The following is a 17,507-nucleotide window of genomic DNA, read 5'->3' as shown; positions in this document are numbered from 1 at the left end:
AGGCATCTGCGACGGCTGTTCTGCTGGCTGCTGAGTCAGGCAGGCAAATACAAATTTCATGTAACTTAATGACCATGTTAAAGGAGAACAACAAGGGAAATACAAAACCCATGATTTCAACAAATGTTCACTGAACTCCTGGATTCCCCGTGGACCAGGCATGGGATGGAAGATGAAAGCCCGCCCTCTGAGAGCTTGCAGGATGCTGGAAAGACGTCTGTACACAGACCGCAGCCTCGCACATGCTGGGTGAAGGAGCCGGAAGAGGGGCTGATGAAAGCCGGGGTGGGGCAGAGAAGCCTCCCAGGGGTCATGGTGTTTGAGGGGGTTTGTAGGATGAATAGGATTTGGAAGGTGCCTGAGGAGAGAAGAGCGCTGTGGGGAATGGGATGGGGTGGGACGGGAAAGGGCGCAGCATACACTGCGTTTGGGAATCGGGGGCTGATCTGATGAGCCAGGTGGAAGTGAAAGGGGTGGGTGGTTGAAAAAGGAGCCACGAGGCAGGTGAGGGAGCTCTGTAGTCTCGGCTTCGTCACACGGCCCCTGGGGTCCCACAAGGGCGTTCCACAGGGCTCAGCATTGTGATCAGCTCTGAGTTTTCAGCTGGAGAAAGGCAGCCCCATAGGAAGCTCTTGCTGTGCTTCCTGGGAAGGGAGGTGACGCTCTCAAGGCGGTGGCAGTGGGGTTCATGGGGAGGGGCAGGATCCAGAGCAGCTCAGCTGGAGAGCATTGGCTGACCCCACAGGGTGGCTGGGCCGGTGAGCTGAGGATGAAGGGGAGTCACCTGTGTTACCTTTTTCTGTGGTTGTAACGTCAGTGTGGACATGCTTCTCACTTACGTTCTGCCTTTTTCATATTACATCCTAAGCTTGAGTATTTTCCCATATGTCTGATACTGGTTAGATTTTCTGATTCAGTGACTGTGCCTTTTATACCAGTGCTACAGCTTTTTAAATTGCTGAACTTTCCAAGCTCCAACCCCACCTCACTTTGGAGTGCCAGCTCATTGTAGTCTAATTGGCATCCACTTTGGGAGGTGGGTTTGTGTCTCTGGGTCTTTGCTGGTGGTGGTGAGTACTGGTCCCACGCCTCACTGGTCGCCCTGGGGTGTGCTGGTCTCCTCTCAGCTGTGTTGCTTGACTTGATTACTCTTTGGGAAGTTGATTTTTCTCTTCTGAGGAAGAGAACGCACCTTGGAGAATTGTCCTGGAAATATGGAGAAAACTCAGAATGTTTCTTCTGTCACCTGATGAGGCAGTGAAGGCTCACAGCAGTGCTTGTAAACTAGAGTAGGTGTTTTGCTTCGTTTCTTCTCCGTATCCCAGTGACCACACAATCACACTTCGGTAGGGCTCTCTTTGTCTGGTTGTGTCTTTCTCCCCCTCTGCTGGGTGTGTGTGCAGCACTTCAGTCACTGCCTCTATCAAATCCACCAATTTAGACAAATTCCCTCCCCTCCCAGCAGAGTCCGAAGTTAGCACCTTTAATACTGACCTAAAAATTCAGGTCATGAAATGGAACCTTTGTGAGAATCTACTGGGGTAGGGGTGAAAGACTTTATTACCAAGAGATGTGTCCTCATCCTTTTACTCCCTTTCTTGAATCTTTATTTCAAAATGTTGTCCTTTTTATTCAGTGTGAATTTGAGTGGTGGTGGAACATAGTTTAATAATATCTCCTTGCCAAAGCATCCATGTTTCAGGCTGACAAGAGACAGCACCTTAAGAGAAAAATTGCATTCAGCTTTGCAAAAAGTACATGGTCCATAGCATTTTGCAAGATAATTGTTTTCCATACTTTCCCTTATTAGATCGTTTAAAAATTACCAATTAATACCTGCTTATGTTAAAGCATTCACATTACACACTGGAGAAGAGTATAAGATGATAGGGAGTGAAGATCCTTTTCCACCCAAACCCCTCCCATCCAACAATTTGGTATTTAGTCTTCCAGACTTCCTTTCTAATAATTACATATATAACCACTCAATATCAGATATCCCCTCAACACATTATATGCACATTTAGATTGTACCTGCATTTTTTTTCTACTTAAAAGTATGTTGTGTCACTTTTCACATCAGATATACTACACTCTTTTGTAACACCTGTGATTGTGTTTTATGGAAAGCTTCATCTTAGCCTATGTTCTATACACCTGGACAGAGGGCTTGGTTTCTCATTCGTTTTGTGTATTTTTTAAAAAACTAGACAGAGGAGAAGAGAGGGGATAGTTTAAAGGAGGATAAGTGTTTTTTTTTGTTTTTGTTTTTTTTTGTTTTGCGGTACGCAGGCCTCTCACCATTATGGCCTCTCCCGTTGCGGAGCACAGGCTCAGCGGCCATGGCTCACGGGCCCAGCCGCTCCGCAGCATGTGGGATCTTCCCGGACCGGGGCACGAACCCGTGTCCCCTGCGTCGGCAGGCGGACTCTCAACCACTGCGCCTCCAGGGAAGTCCCAGGATAAGTGTTTTTAATAAGCATTTGACAGAATTCAACACCCATTCATGATAAAAAAAAAGTCAGAAAAATAAGAATAGAAGGGAACTTCCTCAATTTGATAAAGAACATCTACAACCCTCCCCCATAGCTAACATTATACGTAATGGTGAATGACTGCATGCTTTCCTCCTAAAATTGGGAACAAGGCTAGGGTGCCTGCTTTCACTACTCTTACTCAACATAGTGCTGGACTTCCAGCTGGTGCAGTAAAGCAAGAAAAGAAAAGGCATTTGGATGAGAAAAGAAGAAACAAAACCGATCCTATCTGGAGATGATGCTTGTCTATACAGAAAGCCCAAGGAACCTACGAAAAATCTCCTAGAACCTGCTAAGTGAATTTAGCAGGTTGCAGCACACAAGATAAACATACACAAATAAATTGTATTTCTGTATATTAACAACGAACATGTAGACACCAAAATAATTTACAATTGCTCAAAAACAGAGAGAGGAGAAATTCGCAGAAGTAAATCTAACAAACATGTATAGGAACTGCATGCTGAAAATTATACAATGGTAATGAAAGAAATAAAAGAAGATCTAAGTGAATGGAGACACATACCACATTTATGGATTGGGTGACTCCATATGTAGTGATGCCAATTTTCTTCAAAATTGATATACAGGTTTAATGCAATTTCTATCAAAATTCCAGCAAGATTTTTTTTGTGTGTGAACATACACAGGATTATTCTACAGTTTATATGGGAAGGCAAAGGAAGCAGAATAGCTAAACAAAATTTAATTAATTAATTAATTAATTTTGGGCTGCGGTGGGTCTTCGTTGCTGCGTGTGGGCTTTCTCTAGTTGCGGCGAGCGGGGGCTACTCTTTGTTGCAGTGCACGGGCTTCTTATTGCAGTGGCTTCTCTTGTTGCAGAGCACGGGCTCTAGGTGCGCGGGCTTCAGTAGTTGCAGCACGTGGTCTCAGTAGTTGTGGCTCGCGGGCTCTAGAGCACAGGCTTAGTAGTTGTGGCGCATGGGCTTAGTTGCTCCGTGGCATGCGGGACCTTCCTGGACCAGGGCTCGAACCCTTGTCCCCTGCACTGGCAGGCGGATTCTTAACAACTGCGCCATCAGGGAAGTCCCTAAAAATTTTTTTTTGAAAAAGAATAAGGTGGATGGAGTCAGTCTACTCAATTTCAATACTTATATAGTAATCAAGTCTAGTGGTTTTGGCAGAGAGACAGACAAATAGATCGATGGAACAGAATAGAGAGCCCAGAAATAAACCCCAATAAATATGCCCAACTGATTCTTTACAAAAGTGCAAAAGAAATTCAATGGAAGAAAAGATAGCCTTTTCAACAAATGGGGCTGGAGCAATTGGGCATCTATAAACAAACAAACAACGCCCCCCCGACCCCCCCGCAAAATGTTAGCACAGGGAACTCTACCCAATATTCTGTGATAACCCATATGAGAAAAGAATCTAAAAAAGAATGAATATATGTATTTGTATAACTGAATCACTTTGCTGTACACACAAACTAACACAACGTTGTAAATCAGCTATATTCCAATAAAATTAAAATCTTAAAAAAATGTCTCACACCTTATACAAAAGTTAACTCCAAATAGATCATGTGTTAAATGTAAAACATAAATTTATTAAGCTTTCAGAAAAAATAGGAGAAAATCTTTGGGGTCTAAGGGTATACAATTTTTTTTTAATACTTTTATTTTCAAAATTTTTTTATACATCTTTATTGGAGTATAATTGCTTCACAATGCTGTGTTAGTTTCTGTTGTACAACAAAGTGAATCAGCCATATGCATACATATACCCCCATATCCCCTCCCTCTTGAGCCTCCCTCCCACCCTCCCTATCCCACCCCTCTAGGTAGTCACAAAGCACCGAGCTGATCTCCCTGTGCTATGCGGCTGCTTCCCACTAGCTATCTATTGGACATTTGGTAGTGGACGCTACTCTCACTGTGCCCCCAGCTTCCCCCTCCCCCGCCCCGCCCCCCCGCCCTGTGTCCTCAAGTTCATTCTCTATGTATGCGTCTTTATTGCTGCCCTGCCACTAGGCTCATCAGTACCATTTTTTAAAAATTCCATATATATGCATTAATATACGGTATTTGCTTTTCTCTTTCTGACTTACTTCAATCTGTATGACAGACTCTAGGTCCATCCACCTCACTAGCGTAGACACCAAGGCATATCCCTTAAAGAAAGAATTGTTAAGTTGGACTTCATCAAAACAAATAACTTTTGCTCTGTAAAGACCTCGTTACACAGATGAAAAGACAGGCTGCAGACTGGGAGAAAATATTTGTAAACCACATATCTGACAAAGGACTAATATATAGAATATAGAAAGAGTTCTCAAAACTCAACAGTGAAAAAACAACCAATCCAAATAGAAAATGGGCAAACATTTCACTGAGGAGAATCTACCATTGGCAAATAAGCACACGAAAAGATGTTCAACATCATTAAACACTTAGGAAAATGTAAATTAAAACCACAATGGCTATCAGAATAATACCTATCAGAATGGCACAAATTAAAAAATAAGTGATAACACCAAAAGCTAGTGAGGATGCAGAGAAACAGTATCATTCATACATTTCTGGTGGGATGGTAAAACAGTACAATCACTTTGGAAATCAGTTTGGCAGTTTCTTATAAAATTGAACATGGAACTACCGTATGACCCAGCAGTTGCCCTCCTGGGCATTTATCCCAGAGAAATGGAAACGTATGTTCATGCAGATACCTGCACATGAATGTTCATAGCAGCTTTACGTATAATAGTCCTAAACTGCAAATAGCCCAGATGTCCTTTAACAGATTACTTGGCTGTGGTATTCCAGTATGCCATGGAATACTGCTAAGCAATAAAAAGGAATGAACTATTGGTACATGCAGCCAACTGGATCAATCTCCAGAGAATGATGCTGAATGAAAAGCTCTAATCCCCAAAGATTACATACTGTAGGCTTCCATTTATATTACATTCTCGAAAAGGCAAAATTACAGGACTGGAGAACAGATTGATGGTTGCCAGGGGCTAAACAGGGGGATAAGTGTGGGAGGAAAATGGATGCATTTATAAAAGGGCATCGCAAGGTGACAGAAACGTTCTGTAGCTGGACTGTATTGATGTCAATACCCTCACTGATATTGCATGATAATTTTGCAAGATGTCACTGGGGATGACACCTTAGAGGAAACTGGGCAAAGGATACATGGGGCTTCTCTCCATTATTTCTCTATACAATTTCAGATACCTGCATGTGAATCTATTAATACAATTATCTCATAATTAAGAGTTTACTTAAAACTATATTGTCTCTTTTTCAACAGTGGATATATTACACTCTTTTTTAAAATTATTAAAAAAAATTTTTTTACTGCGCTCTTTTTAACAGCTGCTGTCGTGTTTTCTGGAGGACCTCATTTTAGCCCATGTCCCATATACCTGGGAGGAGGGATTTTTGTTTGTCTGTTTATGTTTTTGTGAATTTCTTTCTGGTAGGAATTTGATTAGAGGAGAAAGTAGGTAAGAGCTAGAAGGAAGAAAACTGTTATTCTTTCTTTGAAACAGGTTCTTTAAAAGTATTTTTGTGTCTTACGTTAAAAAGAGATTTCCTTTCCTGGGCATTTTACTCTTGACTCCGATGAGGATCTGGGGGTCAGAGTGGGTCAACGAGCGGTTTTGGGGTCGTTAAGCTGCAGTGACAGGCTATGAACGGCCTTTCATTTTCTTGTATTTAACAGGCCAAAATCCACCATAGAAATGCCCTAAAATACTCTTGTTATTGACTGCATGTGAGGGTGTCACCCATTTGTCCCCTTCAGCCCGCGTACATTTCCTTTTCTTCTCTTCAGCCTCTTCCTCCTCCCCCGGCCGACTCTGACTTACAATCAAGCTTTCACTTAAGTAGTATTTGCCACTGAAAGTTCCAGAGTTTTCTGGTTTAGTTGTTCTGTGATGTAGGCTGCACACAGAATCCATGTCCATCGTCACGCCGGTGCAAATTAGGTTTTCTACAAAAAGAGTGTGTGGTTTCTTCATATTATCGAATACCCAACCATTCATATCAAGAGAAGCCAAGAAACCAAAATCTACTGTTATTTTGTTGGAAACCTAAAACTTAAAAAAATATGGTCAGCTCCTCTGACACTTACAAGCTGTAGGTGAATTCAGTGAATACAAGCTGAATTCTCTCTGGAGTGAATTCAGTGGTTCATGAAGCTCTCTGGCAGCCCTGTTTATCCAGCTCTGGGTACCGGACACACAAAGATGAGTAACCGGGCCCTGATGTATGCGCATGAGTTCACTCTGCTGTGACACAGGTGGACAGACCACGGCCACTTAATGACAATGACAAGGGTGATAGCTGGCCTCCTGGAGTCCTCACCACTGCTAGGCCCTGAGAGTGTCCAGCCCCCTGTCCCCTGGGGAGGGGCTGCAGTTACTGTTGTTTCTCTGCAGAGGATGGTACCGAGGTTGAGAGCAGGGCAGGGGGTGGTCCCTTGACCCATGGCTCATGGGGCTTGGTCCCTGGAAGATGCCTGGCAAAAGGGGGCCCAGGTGCTGTTGCTGGGGGTGGGGGGAACGGGCAGCAACTCAAGGCTCACAGATGTTTTTAATTTGTGCGAACTGGGGGACAAAGCAAGTCCTTGTGAAAACTCATCTCCAAGCTTTCCAAGCAGAGCTGTTTAACTTTTTCCAAAAAGATGGTTCCTGGCTCAGGTTCCCAGGAACACGAGGAGGAACAGCAGCATCACCAGTCTTACCTTTTCAGTTACTTGGGGCTTAGAGACTTAAAAACAACTTGTTTTCTTAGGTTGATTAAACAACCACCGCCTAGGTTTCAGTGTTTGTTCAATGTTAATTTCCATTGCTTTAGCAAGTTTTACATCAGGTTCTGAAAGTTTCAGACTTAAATTACTAGGTTTCTGACAAATCTGGAAAGAGCTTACAAATTATACCTATGCCCTTCTTTCCCTAAACTTAAGTGTGACTTTTTCTTTAGCTTTTTCAGTTTTTTTTTTAAATTTAATTTTAAGGGCCCAAGGAAGGATAACATCACGAAATAAACTCAATAATGAGAAATATGTTGTTGTTGTTTCTTCCTCCTGCCTATCTTGACGTCTCCTCCCTCTTTTGATGGGAATGAGAGAGAGAAGCACAGTGTGGGGAGGGCAGGGCTGCAGCCTGTTGAGACTTGCCCTTGGCCTCCCGGAAGCCGGCCCTGTACTTGTTTGTGGACAGCACACAGTGGATCTCAGCCGGGTGGGGACACCTCTCCCTGCTGAGTGGGTAATCACCTGTGAGCCTCATCTCCCCAAACATCACCCCAGGCCTACTAGCTGGCTGAGCCCACAGCGATGATAATCCCTGAAGTCGAGTGTGGGACATTAACATGACATTAAGAGGACATAAAATGGAAATAGTTTTATTATGAAGTGTGACATCATCATCATCGTCGTCGTCGTCGTCACAGTTACTAAGAATTCACCTGGGCCAAGCCTTTTGCTAAGTTCTTTGCCTACATCACCTCTTTCAGTGCTTCCTAAACTTGAGCCCCGGAGGACTGGCTACCTGCCCCACACTCCACTCCCCCACCAGCGTTTCCGATTCAGTAGGTCTGGGTCAGGGCCTGAGAACTTGCATTTCTCACAAGTTTGCAGGAGGTGCTGTTACTGCCGCTCCTGATCCCAGAAGTCTGAGTGAACCCGCCTAAAACAACCCCACGAAATAGGCAACGTGAGGAAACAGGCAAGAAAAAGCGGGAGGCTGGACCACAAAGCTCATTGTGACTGACCATAAGCATCGGTTGGTCCAGCATAGTTCGTTCTTCAGAGGAAGTAGCGAGTGCCTAAGAGAGCCCTAGACGGACGTCCACTGCTGAGGACTAGTGGGTTGTGGCGTGTGTGGCAGGGTTTCAGAGTCACGCACGGAGGGGCAGGAAGTCTGGGGTGTTACCTGCAGGAAGGCCAGCTCTGGAAGGTGCTGCTTGCGGGAGCACGGGGGCCCTGGCTATTAGGAGGAGAGAGCAGTGTTGGAAGGAGAGCCAGAGAAGGGGTTAACAGGATGCGTTCGGTGGATCGCTTTCTCCCTGCCTCCCATCCTCGGACCAGCGCACTGTGGCTCTGTTTGTGTGGGATTCTGTCCCCGCCATGGCCCGTCTTCCCCACTTCACGCTCCTTTCCCATATTTTCCCAGAAAAGGGGAGGAAATCATGTAAAACATACAGGAGGAAAATACACAACAACCTTTCTCCGTGAGTTTATTTTGTGATGTTATAAATCTTGAAATTTAAAAAAAAAGCTATAAAAAAATCACCACAGAAGTATAGGAAAGGGAGGGAAGAGTCACGCCTAACAGGAAGGCTTTCCCCAAATTTGTCACAAACTCATTAATTCAAGATTGGAAGCTTGGAAAACCCGAGGAGAGCCTTGGCAGCATGGAAAGGTGTAAAGCGAGGTTGCAGACCCGTGGCCCCCTGGCCAGATTCCACTGACATGTTTTGTTTGGCTCCCGTAGTTTTTGAAAAATAGTCAAATCAGTTTCAAACATGGGAGTTTTCATAATAAAACCCCTGATGTCCAGCTCTTTTTTTGAGGAACGGGGAGCACTGGTGCCAAGGCTGTGGCTGGTTGGTGGCTGACCACGTGAAGGGGCATGACTTCTGCTCACAGCCCCGGCCAGCAAACCACCCCTGGTCTAGAAAGTTCTGGACTCAAACTTGGAGCACCACTCACCAGCTGGATGACTTGGAGGCTGGCACTTACTGGACTTTTCCTCCTCACCTGCCACTGGCAGCCTTGTGTGGGTGACAGCACGTTGTAAACACGAAGCACAGCAGATTCCCAGCAGCACAGGGACCCGTGGGCCAGCGGGCCTCAGGGAAGAGGCGCTTGGTGACAGTCCGTGCACCTGTAAGGACGTTCCCTACTGCCTTCTAAGACAGTGCCAGCCACTTCTTTGCTTTAAAGTTTTTTTCAAAAGATGGATTTTAAAAATGTGTTCTCTAAAATTATGATTATTTTACAAGGTCTGCACAGTCCACGTGGTGCTTTATAGGGCGTATCCGGCTACAGCTGGCCCACTTCTGGGTGTTTTATGGCAAATTATTCTCAGATTACCCTTTAATGCAGGAAGGCCTGCCAGTTGTCTGAGCTCCCTGGGTCATACAGAAAACCCCTAGACTTGATACGAAACAGCTGCCTCGGTCAGCTGTTCCAAAAAAGGAGCATGTTCAGTCTGAAGCAGCAGGAAAAAGGTTTTTTGTAGTTGGTGGAGATTTTGAAAAAAAAAAAAAAAGTCAAATTACTCTTTCCTGGCCATTAAAAGGTGATTGAATTTTATTATTAACAAATTGTGGGAATCTCGGAAGAAGTCCTCCGAATGGGGGTTGGTTAAGTGCTCTCTGGCGATACTTGCAGTATGTCCCGGGGGGGTGTTCTCGATGGAGGGTGGCTGCACAAAACTCTGCTGACCTCCGTGTCCCTGGGCCTCAGCCCAGGCTGGGCCGGGGTCAGGGGGCCAACCCCCGGGCCTCCCTCCTCTCTCTCCCCAGGGCCCCTGCTGAGACCAGCAACAAAAGGGTCAATTGTCTGAGGCCCCCCCCTTTGTCTCAGAGGCTCTATGGGCCTCTCCAAATGCCAAAGTGTCTCTATGCACATGGGTGACTGCATATACACATGACTGCAGGAATGTGTATCCGTATGTACATGTGCACATGTGCTGGTGCATGCGAGTATTGTATAAGCATGTGCGTGCACGTGTGCACCCAAGAACACGTGCTTATTTATATGCGCATGTGCATGTACCAATAGGAATGCACACGTGCCTGTGCATTCATACATGCGTGTGGATGTGCCTCTGTGTGTAAGTGTGTGCACGCACACACGAGTGTGTGCCTATGTGCACACACATACGAGTGAGTCGGGTGTGAATGTGTGCACATGTGCCTGTGTGTGCACACACAGGCAGTGGTGAGACTTGCTCAAAGAATTTCTGAGACGCTGATGCCTCTTAGCAGGGTGAGGGCTCACAGAGGCCTGGCTGGCTGATGGACATCCCTAAGGCCGAGGGAGAAAAGCATCTCTGGCCCATCTCTCAGCAGATGGCCCAGTTACCTTGATGTGGCATTTGCTATGGGGCAGAAACCTCAGAGAAGTCTCTGCCTCCCCTGCCTTCTCTAGGGTCAGATAATATGTAGGATGCAGGAGGAGGAGCCATAAGGAGGCTCCCCACATGGCTCACTGGCCTCGTTTGCCTGTTCCAATGTGGGGTTTCATGGCGAGGCCCGCAATAACTTTCTACGCTGTTCCAGTACCTTCTCAGGGCTGCCTAATCAGATCCAGTGCATTCTATGTGGCGTTTAAGCCAGGTTTCCAGAAGGACTGTACAATGACCCATTCCCATCTGTCCCATCAGTGGGCTCCCACGTAGCTCTGGGGTCTTTGTACAGGGCCGATCATCCTGTTCCCTAGCGCATCTCTGGAGACCTGCGGGACTCTGTGGCTGGTCTGTACCATCCCAAGGTTCACACTCTCTTCCTTAACAAAGGTGTCCTTTTAAAAATGACTGTAGGACTTCCCTGGTGGCACAGTGGTTGAGAGTCCACCTGCCGATGCAGGGGACGCGGGTTCATGCCCCGGTCCGGGAAGATCCCACATGCTGCGGAGCGGCTGGGCCCGTGAGCCATGGCCGCTGAGCCTGCGCATCCGGAGCCTGTGCTCCGCTACAGGAGAGGCCACAACAGTGAGAGGCCTGCGTACCGCAAAAAAAAAAAAAAAAAGACTGTAAAACGTATTTGATTCAGAAGCCAAGAAAAGACTAATAAAAATGCTTAATTCAAATTGGCTTCTGTGAAGGATTTATCTCCCAGCCCCTTTTAACCAGCACAGCTGCCATGTAACAACTTTTTCTGCTTTTTTTTTTCTTATTCTTGTCCTTCCCCAGACCCATTTCCTCTCCCTACTCCAGCAAGGGCTTATCTTTCAACTGTGGAAAGCCACCAGTTAAACAGTACTCCAAAGCTTATCAAAATATTCAGGCAGTAAAATTATCTTATAATTAGCCTAACTGTAAGCCAGAACTTTTTAACCCCAGGAAATGTGAAGTTACCCAGCCTGTGAAATTGGTAAATTGCTCATTCTGACCTTTTTAGGCTGCAGTTTCTACTTTTATTTCATTCCCCCAATAATTTCCTCCTTTTTCTTTAAATTCTTGATGGTCCCTGAGGCATCTTCCTCTTCTGTTTGCTGATGTCTCAGAGAAAATGTACTCCTGGCTGAGCTGAAATAGGTAATAGAATACATTCAGGTGAGGGGGATACGAAATCCACCTGTTATCTACTTCATGCCTTCACTTTTAGGTATGCTTTCGGTAAAATGAAGCCTCATCTCACCATTGCTGATTCCATACTTCAGGTGCATGCAGTGGTGACACCCAGCCGAAGGATTCTGGAGCTATTCCCACACTAGCTGGGAGATTCTGCAGTATCCTGAGCTGGTTAGAAGAATTGGGCTTTCTTATCACAAAGATTTCTCCTAACTCTTCCTCCCCTTGTCTCTTGCTTACCCCATCAACCCTCCCACTCCCCCAGGGACCCTCCTGTCATCTTGCAGCACCCAGGAGGGTGCCACAAAACTCACCTCCCCACCCCCACTTCTATGGGAGCTGACATCAAGGGAATGGGCAGTGATGTGTTTGGGGGTGTTAAGGTGCTACTTAGGTGGACTTTTGGCCCAGAAATGATATTATAGATGATGCTTCGGTTTTTAACTGCAGTTGAGATTCTTAAACTAGTCATGCCACAAGTGGGTTAGTGAGACTTACATAGGCAAGATTAGGGCTGACCACTGTGTTTTACATGATGAAATACTTGCAAAGTTGCAAAAATTAAACTTAAAAACAATTAAAAATTAAATTTTGGAGTGTGACATTTTCATCAAGGGGTGTTGCCTATAAATAGTGGTAGTGATTATTTATAGAGTTTTTTTCCTATCCATCAGGCAGTATGCACACACGTGGGCATACACACAGATACAAACACACAGATAGAAAAATTGTTTTATCCTTATGTTAATCTGGTGAGAACATAATTACTTTGTCCATTTTACAGTTGTGAACACTGAGGCTCTGAGAGGTTAAATCACTTGCTGACACCCATGTGGTTAGCAGTTGAACGTGGCTCTCGTAATCCACCACTGGCCTTGCGTGAACCAGCTGAGGCTGGTCCGACCCCTAGTTGTGCTTGAGAGGTTTCCCTGACACCCCTACAGGGTAAGGAGGAAATCGCAGTGTCACCTTGGGCTCTGCTTGTGGCCATGCCCGGCAGTCGTGTACACTTTCTCTTGATGTCACGTGTATATCACAGATGCGATTTCCTTGCAGTCCTCGGAGCTGCCTTGCTGGCCTTGAGCTGACAGTATCAGGGTGAAGTCTGTGCTGATCCCCTCAGGGAGGCTCTGGCCCAAGTGGTCAGTCCCCCTGGGGTGGAGGTAGTGAGAGGGTCGCTCCCAGGACCTGGGCGTGGCCATGCTCTCCTAATGCAAACCTCAGAATCAGATCCGCTCTGCAGTCCCATCTTTTCATGGCTTTGTCTCAGAGCTGAAAGAGCCTTGTTTTGCTCATGGAAACAGAGTAGAATGGTGGTTGCCAGGGCCTGCAGGGTGGGGGTAAGTGGGGAGATGTTGGTCAAAGGGTAAAAGCTTCCAGGGCTAAGAAGAATAAGTTCTGAGGGTCTAATGTACAGCGTGGTGACTGTAGTTAACAACACTGTATTGCATAATTGAAAGTGGCTAAGAGAGCAGATCTTAAGTGTTCTCACCAAAAAAAGAAATAAAAGGTAACTCTGTGAGGCGATGAATGTGTTCATTAATGTGCTAATGTGTGTTAACCATTTTGCAATGTATGTGTATATGTCATCACTTTAAATAGATACCCTTTTATTTGTCAATTACACCTCAATAAAAAATTAAAAAAAACATTAAAGCATTTTTTAAAAGGCAAAAAAGAGCCCTGTTTTGGAAGTCTTTCCTGATGAGAGACACCTTCTGTCTAATCCACGATGGAATATTGTACCCTGTTTAAGACCCTTTCAAAATACCGTTATCCTTTAAGAGTTACGTTGAAACTAAAGATCGATCATTAAAACGTGTTATTTAAAAAAAAAAGTGTTACTTAGGAAATGTCAGCAGGAAGGTGTTTTAAGAAATGTTTAAAAAATTGGCATGTTAAATCAGTTTTCTTGTGAATTCAGCATATGCTTGATATTATTTAATATGTATTCCTCTCTCTTTTTAATTGCAGCTTGGGTTGACGATAGCCATTCGCTATAGCCACAGGTAAAGTTACATTTTTTCTTTTAAGCAGTATCCTTACTGATTTATAGATTTTGGTTTGCTCGAGTCTACAAGTTTTTGAGCTTAATTTTGGTGGCTGCTCTATCTGTGATGTCAGTGTGATAGCAATTAGATGAAATTGTTCTGGTTGCTTGATTGGTGAGAGTTAATCACTCTTTGGAGGAATAAGATTTTTACATAAAAGTTGTGGTAGATAGCCCATTTCTTTTTTAAAAAAAATTATCTATTTAGTTATTTATTTTTGGCTGCATTGGGTCTTCATTGCTGTGTGTCGGCTTTCTCTAGTTGCGGCAAGCGGGGGCTACTCTTTGTTGCAGTGCGTGGGCTCCTCATCGCGGTGGCTTCTCTTGTTGCGGAGCATGGGCTCTAGGTGCGTGGGCTTCAGTAGTTGTGGCCCACAGGCTCAGCAGTTGTGGCGCACGGGCTTAGTTGCCCTGCGGCATGTGGGATCTTCCCAGACCAGGGCTCGAACCTGTGTCCCCTGCACTGGCAGGTGGATTCTTAACCCCTGTGCCAACAGGTAAGCCCTGCCCATTTCTTTTAAAGTCAAAAATGAAATACTCTAGGGCAGGGACCCGACGTGATTTCTGCGAGTGGACTCTGTCCAAGGGTGAGAAGTGGAAACAGGGATGTCGTGCATGAGAAACGAGGCCAGAAAGCCACACGAGGGCTTGGCTTAGCGACTTTATTCAGAAAGCCAGCAGACTGTGAAGATGGACTAGTGTCCCAAAGATCCATTCAGGCTTCTTTTATATACTAAAAGGGGAGGGGGTGTGGCTGGTTGTTGCAGACTTCTTGATGCTGGAATCCTTTGTTCTTGCAGCTGTCCTGTTGGTCAGGGCACAATGTTCCTATAAACCTCCAACAAGACAAATGTTATTCTCTGTTCTGCAACTTTTTATCTCTATATGAATGGGAAAGTGTTATACCTTTAAAGGTCAGAGCCTTGAGAATGGGCTACCCTGTATATTCCAGGCTATAGGCAACATTCTTTTAGTGATTAACTTGTAGCAAGAGCAATAGAATACAAAGGTTAAAGTAAAAGAAACGGATTCAGTATGGGGTCAGATTTGTTCTTCCCTATCACATCCCCATGGAGGTGGTGGGTGCTCCATGGAAGAAAGCACTTCGCTTGGATTGTAAACAACATTCCCCTTTGTTCCTCCTTCCCCAGAGCAGCTGCCTCACTGAGGAAATGTGGCTGGTAGATAGAGGTTTATGAGGCTGAGTAGCAAGGCAGGCACCCTGAGCCATGGTCCTACGGGAGCTAAGGACAGGAGCTCCGTTGTGATGAAGGGAAAGACGGATGTCCGGGTGGTAAATGAACGTCGATTTCAGAGAGGGCAGAGCTTTGGAGCTGCTCATCCTGTGGCCACATTTATGGATTCTGTCCCAGTTCCTATCTGCCTGCTGTCACTGGACGACCATTTATCATGCTTGTGCAGTGTGTGGGTCAGGGGTCTGGAAAGGGCAGTGAAGATGGCTTGTCTCTGCTTCACAGGGTCTGGAGCCTGTGCTGGGGGACTCAAGGGCTGGGGAGCAAGTCATCTGAAGGCTCACTTGCTCTTGTGTCCGGTGGGTGAGGCTGGCTCATGGCTGGGGGGCAGCCTCTGTTCCTCTCCACATGGGCTGTTTTGAGCTTCCTCACAGCATGGTGGTTGGCTTTCTCTGAGTGAGTGTCCTGGAAAGAGAGAACCACGTGGAAGCTGTCTCCGTTCTGTGGCCCAGCCTCACAGAGCATTACTTCCACCTTGTTCTATTGGTTGGCACAGTTGCAAGCCCCCACTTGTGTTCAGAGGGAGGGAGTAGAGACCCCCTCCCAGCCGAAGGAGTGTCGGTCACATTGTAACAAGAACATGAGAGGTGGCGGAGCTTTGTTTGGCCATATTTGGAAATGCACTCTGCCATAGAGCCCAGCTGAATGTTGGAGTATTCATTTAGAGCACTTGTGAAAAGAAATTTAAGACTGTCCTTGCTGCAAGGCACTCACTAGTTGGGGGTACACAGTGGGTATGTATGAAGAAGACAGGACAGATGCAGTTCTCATAGGAGGGGGTCAACCAATCAAAGGAGGCTTCTTACAGGCAGCAGCCCTTAAACCATCCTCATTCCACTGAAGTGCGAGAGTGGGATGCAGGTCCAGTTGGCTCAGGGAGATGCCTGGGCAGGCTGAGAATACAGGCCCCTGAGAACACATGACTATTTCAATGACTATTTGACATGTATTTGGAGGAGAAGCAGCGTATGGGGAGGCTGTGGAGGGGTGGGGTGGATCCTGGCTGCCTCAGCCTTCCTTCTGTAGCCCTAGGAGTTCAGTCACAACCCTAAACTTAGAACCCACTCCTCGAAACAAAGGCCCTGCGCAGGCTGGATGGCAGGCAAGCAGAAAGGCTAGCAGTTGTCTGTCTACGGGAGCATCTGCCTTCTGGGTCCAGGCTCCATCCAAGGAGCCTAACCCTGCACTCCTCCTGGCCAGGCCACTGCTGTGCTGTCACGGGGGATGTCCTGGCAAAGGGAGCTGCCCCTGGGCTGTGTTTCCAGGGAAGTTTGCCTCCAGGCTGTCCTGTCTCCTGTCTTAGCTCTGGGCCATCAGGTTCAGAGCAGGGAGTCATGGATATTTGCATAAATGCAGCAAAAAGCGAAGACAAATCTAAATAAGTTACAAAGGGAAGTAGTGAGGTGGGGAGGAGGAAAGCTAAGGTATCTACTGAGCTTCCTTTGCCAGTGCCGAGTGCCTTCACCATATGCCTCAGTGGCTGGGGCCCCCGGAGTGAACGGTGGCCCAGCGAAGCCCGTATGCACAAGAGGCTGCTCACAGCATCCATGTGCCACTGCCAGGAGCCTGAAGTCTTTAGGACCGGAGAGAATGATTAGAAAGTGATTGCTGTAACTCAGGGATGACCCGGAGACTTTCTTTTTTTTTTTTTTTTGGCTTGGCTGGGCCTCGAACAAAGTGTAAATGTCCAATTTCCACATCCGATTGACGCAAACCAAGGTGGGGAGAGGTTGTGAGGAGTGTTTGACCTGTCCAGGTACCAACATCTTAAAATAACGGAGGTTGTGTTATCAGAGGTTGTGTTTTTTTTTGCTTTTTTTGATATGGACCATTTGTTAAAGTCTTTATTGACTTTGTTGCAATATTGCTTCTATTTTATGTTTTTGGTTTTTTGGCCCTGAGGCATGTGGGATCTTAGCTCCCTGACCAGGGATCGAACCCACACCCCCTGCATTGAAAGGTGAAGTCTTAACCACTGGACCACCAGGGAAGTCCCCAGAGGTGGTGTTTTGCAAAAATTATTTCTGAAGCAGAGGGGATTCTGACTTAAAAATTCCAGGAAGCACAACAGTGGCCATGAAGTCTGGTGAGGAAGAATCCTCCAGTCTGCAGGAATGGGTGGCACTTGATATGGTGTCACTGAGGAGACATTTGCAGGTCAGGGCCACACCACCTGCCCTTTGCCCCATGGCCTTTGTCCTGTCTCTGGGGTCAGCGGGCACAGGAGGAATCGACCTTTCCTCTCAGACACCTGCAGGTCACCGTGTTGCCTGGTGGTAGCTCTTCTGTCCCTCCTGCTGCCTGGCCCTGTCACACACCTCTGTCCTCACATAGGAGGAGGAGGATGAAAGGGGTGGGTTTCTGGTTGTGTCCCCTCTTTAAAAATC

General features: G+C 46.1%; 1 protein-coding gene across 1 annotated transcript in view; it reads left to right on the top strand.

Moving 5' to 3' along the window:
- The window catches only part of ACOXL (acyl-CoA oxidase like), a gene marked incomplete at its 3' end in the record, with an annotated part of 356,274 nt that overhangs the window by 88,423 nt on the left and 250,344 nt on the right, over positions 1–17,507 (top strand). Inside the window, 1 exon segment of the mRNA XM_082643007.1 lies at positions 13,792–13,826. Within this exon segment, the coding sequence (XP_082499133.1) occupies positions 13,792–13,826 (35 nt within the window).

Source organism: Mesoplodon mirus (assembly GCF_964341445.2).
Source record: "Mesoplodon mirus genome assembly, chromosome: 14".
Lineage (NCBI taxonomy): Eukaryota > Metazoa > Chordata > Mammalia > Artiodactyla > Ziphiidae > Mesoplodon > Mesoplodon mirus.
This window is presented reverse-complemented; position numbering and strand designations above follow the sequence as displayed.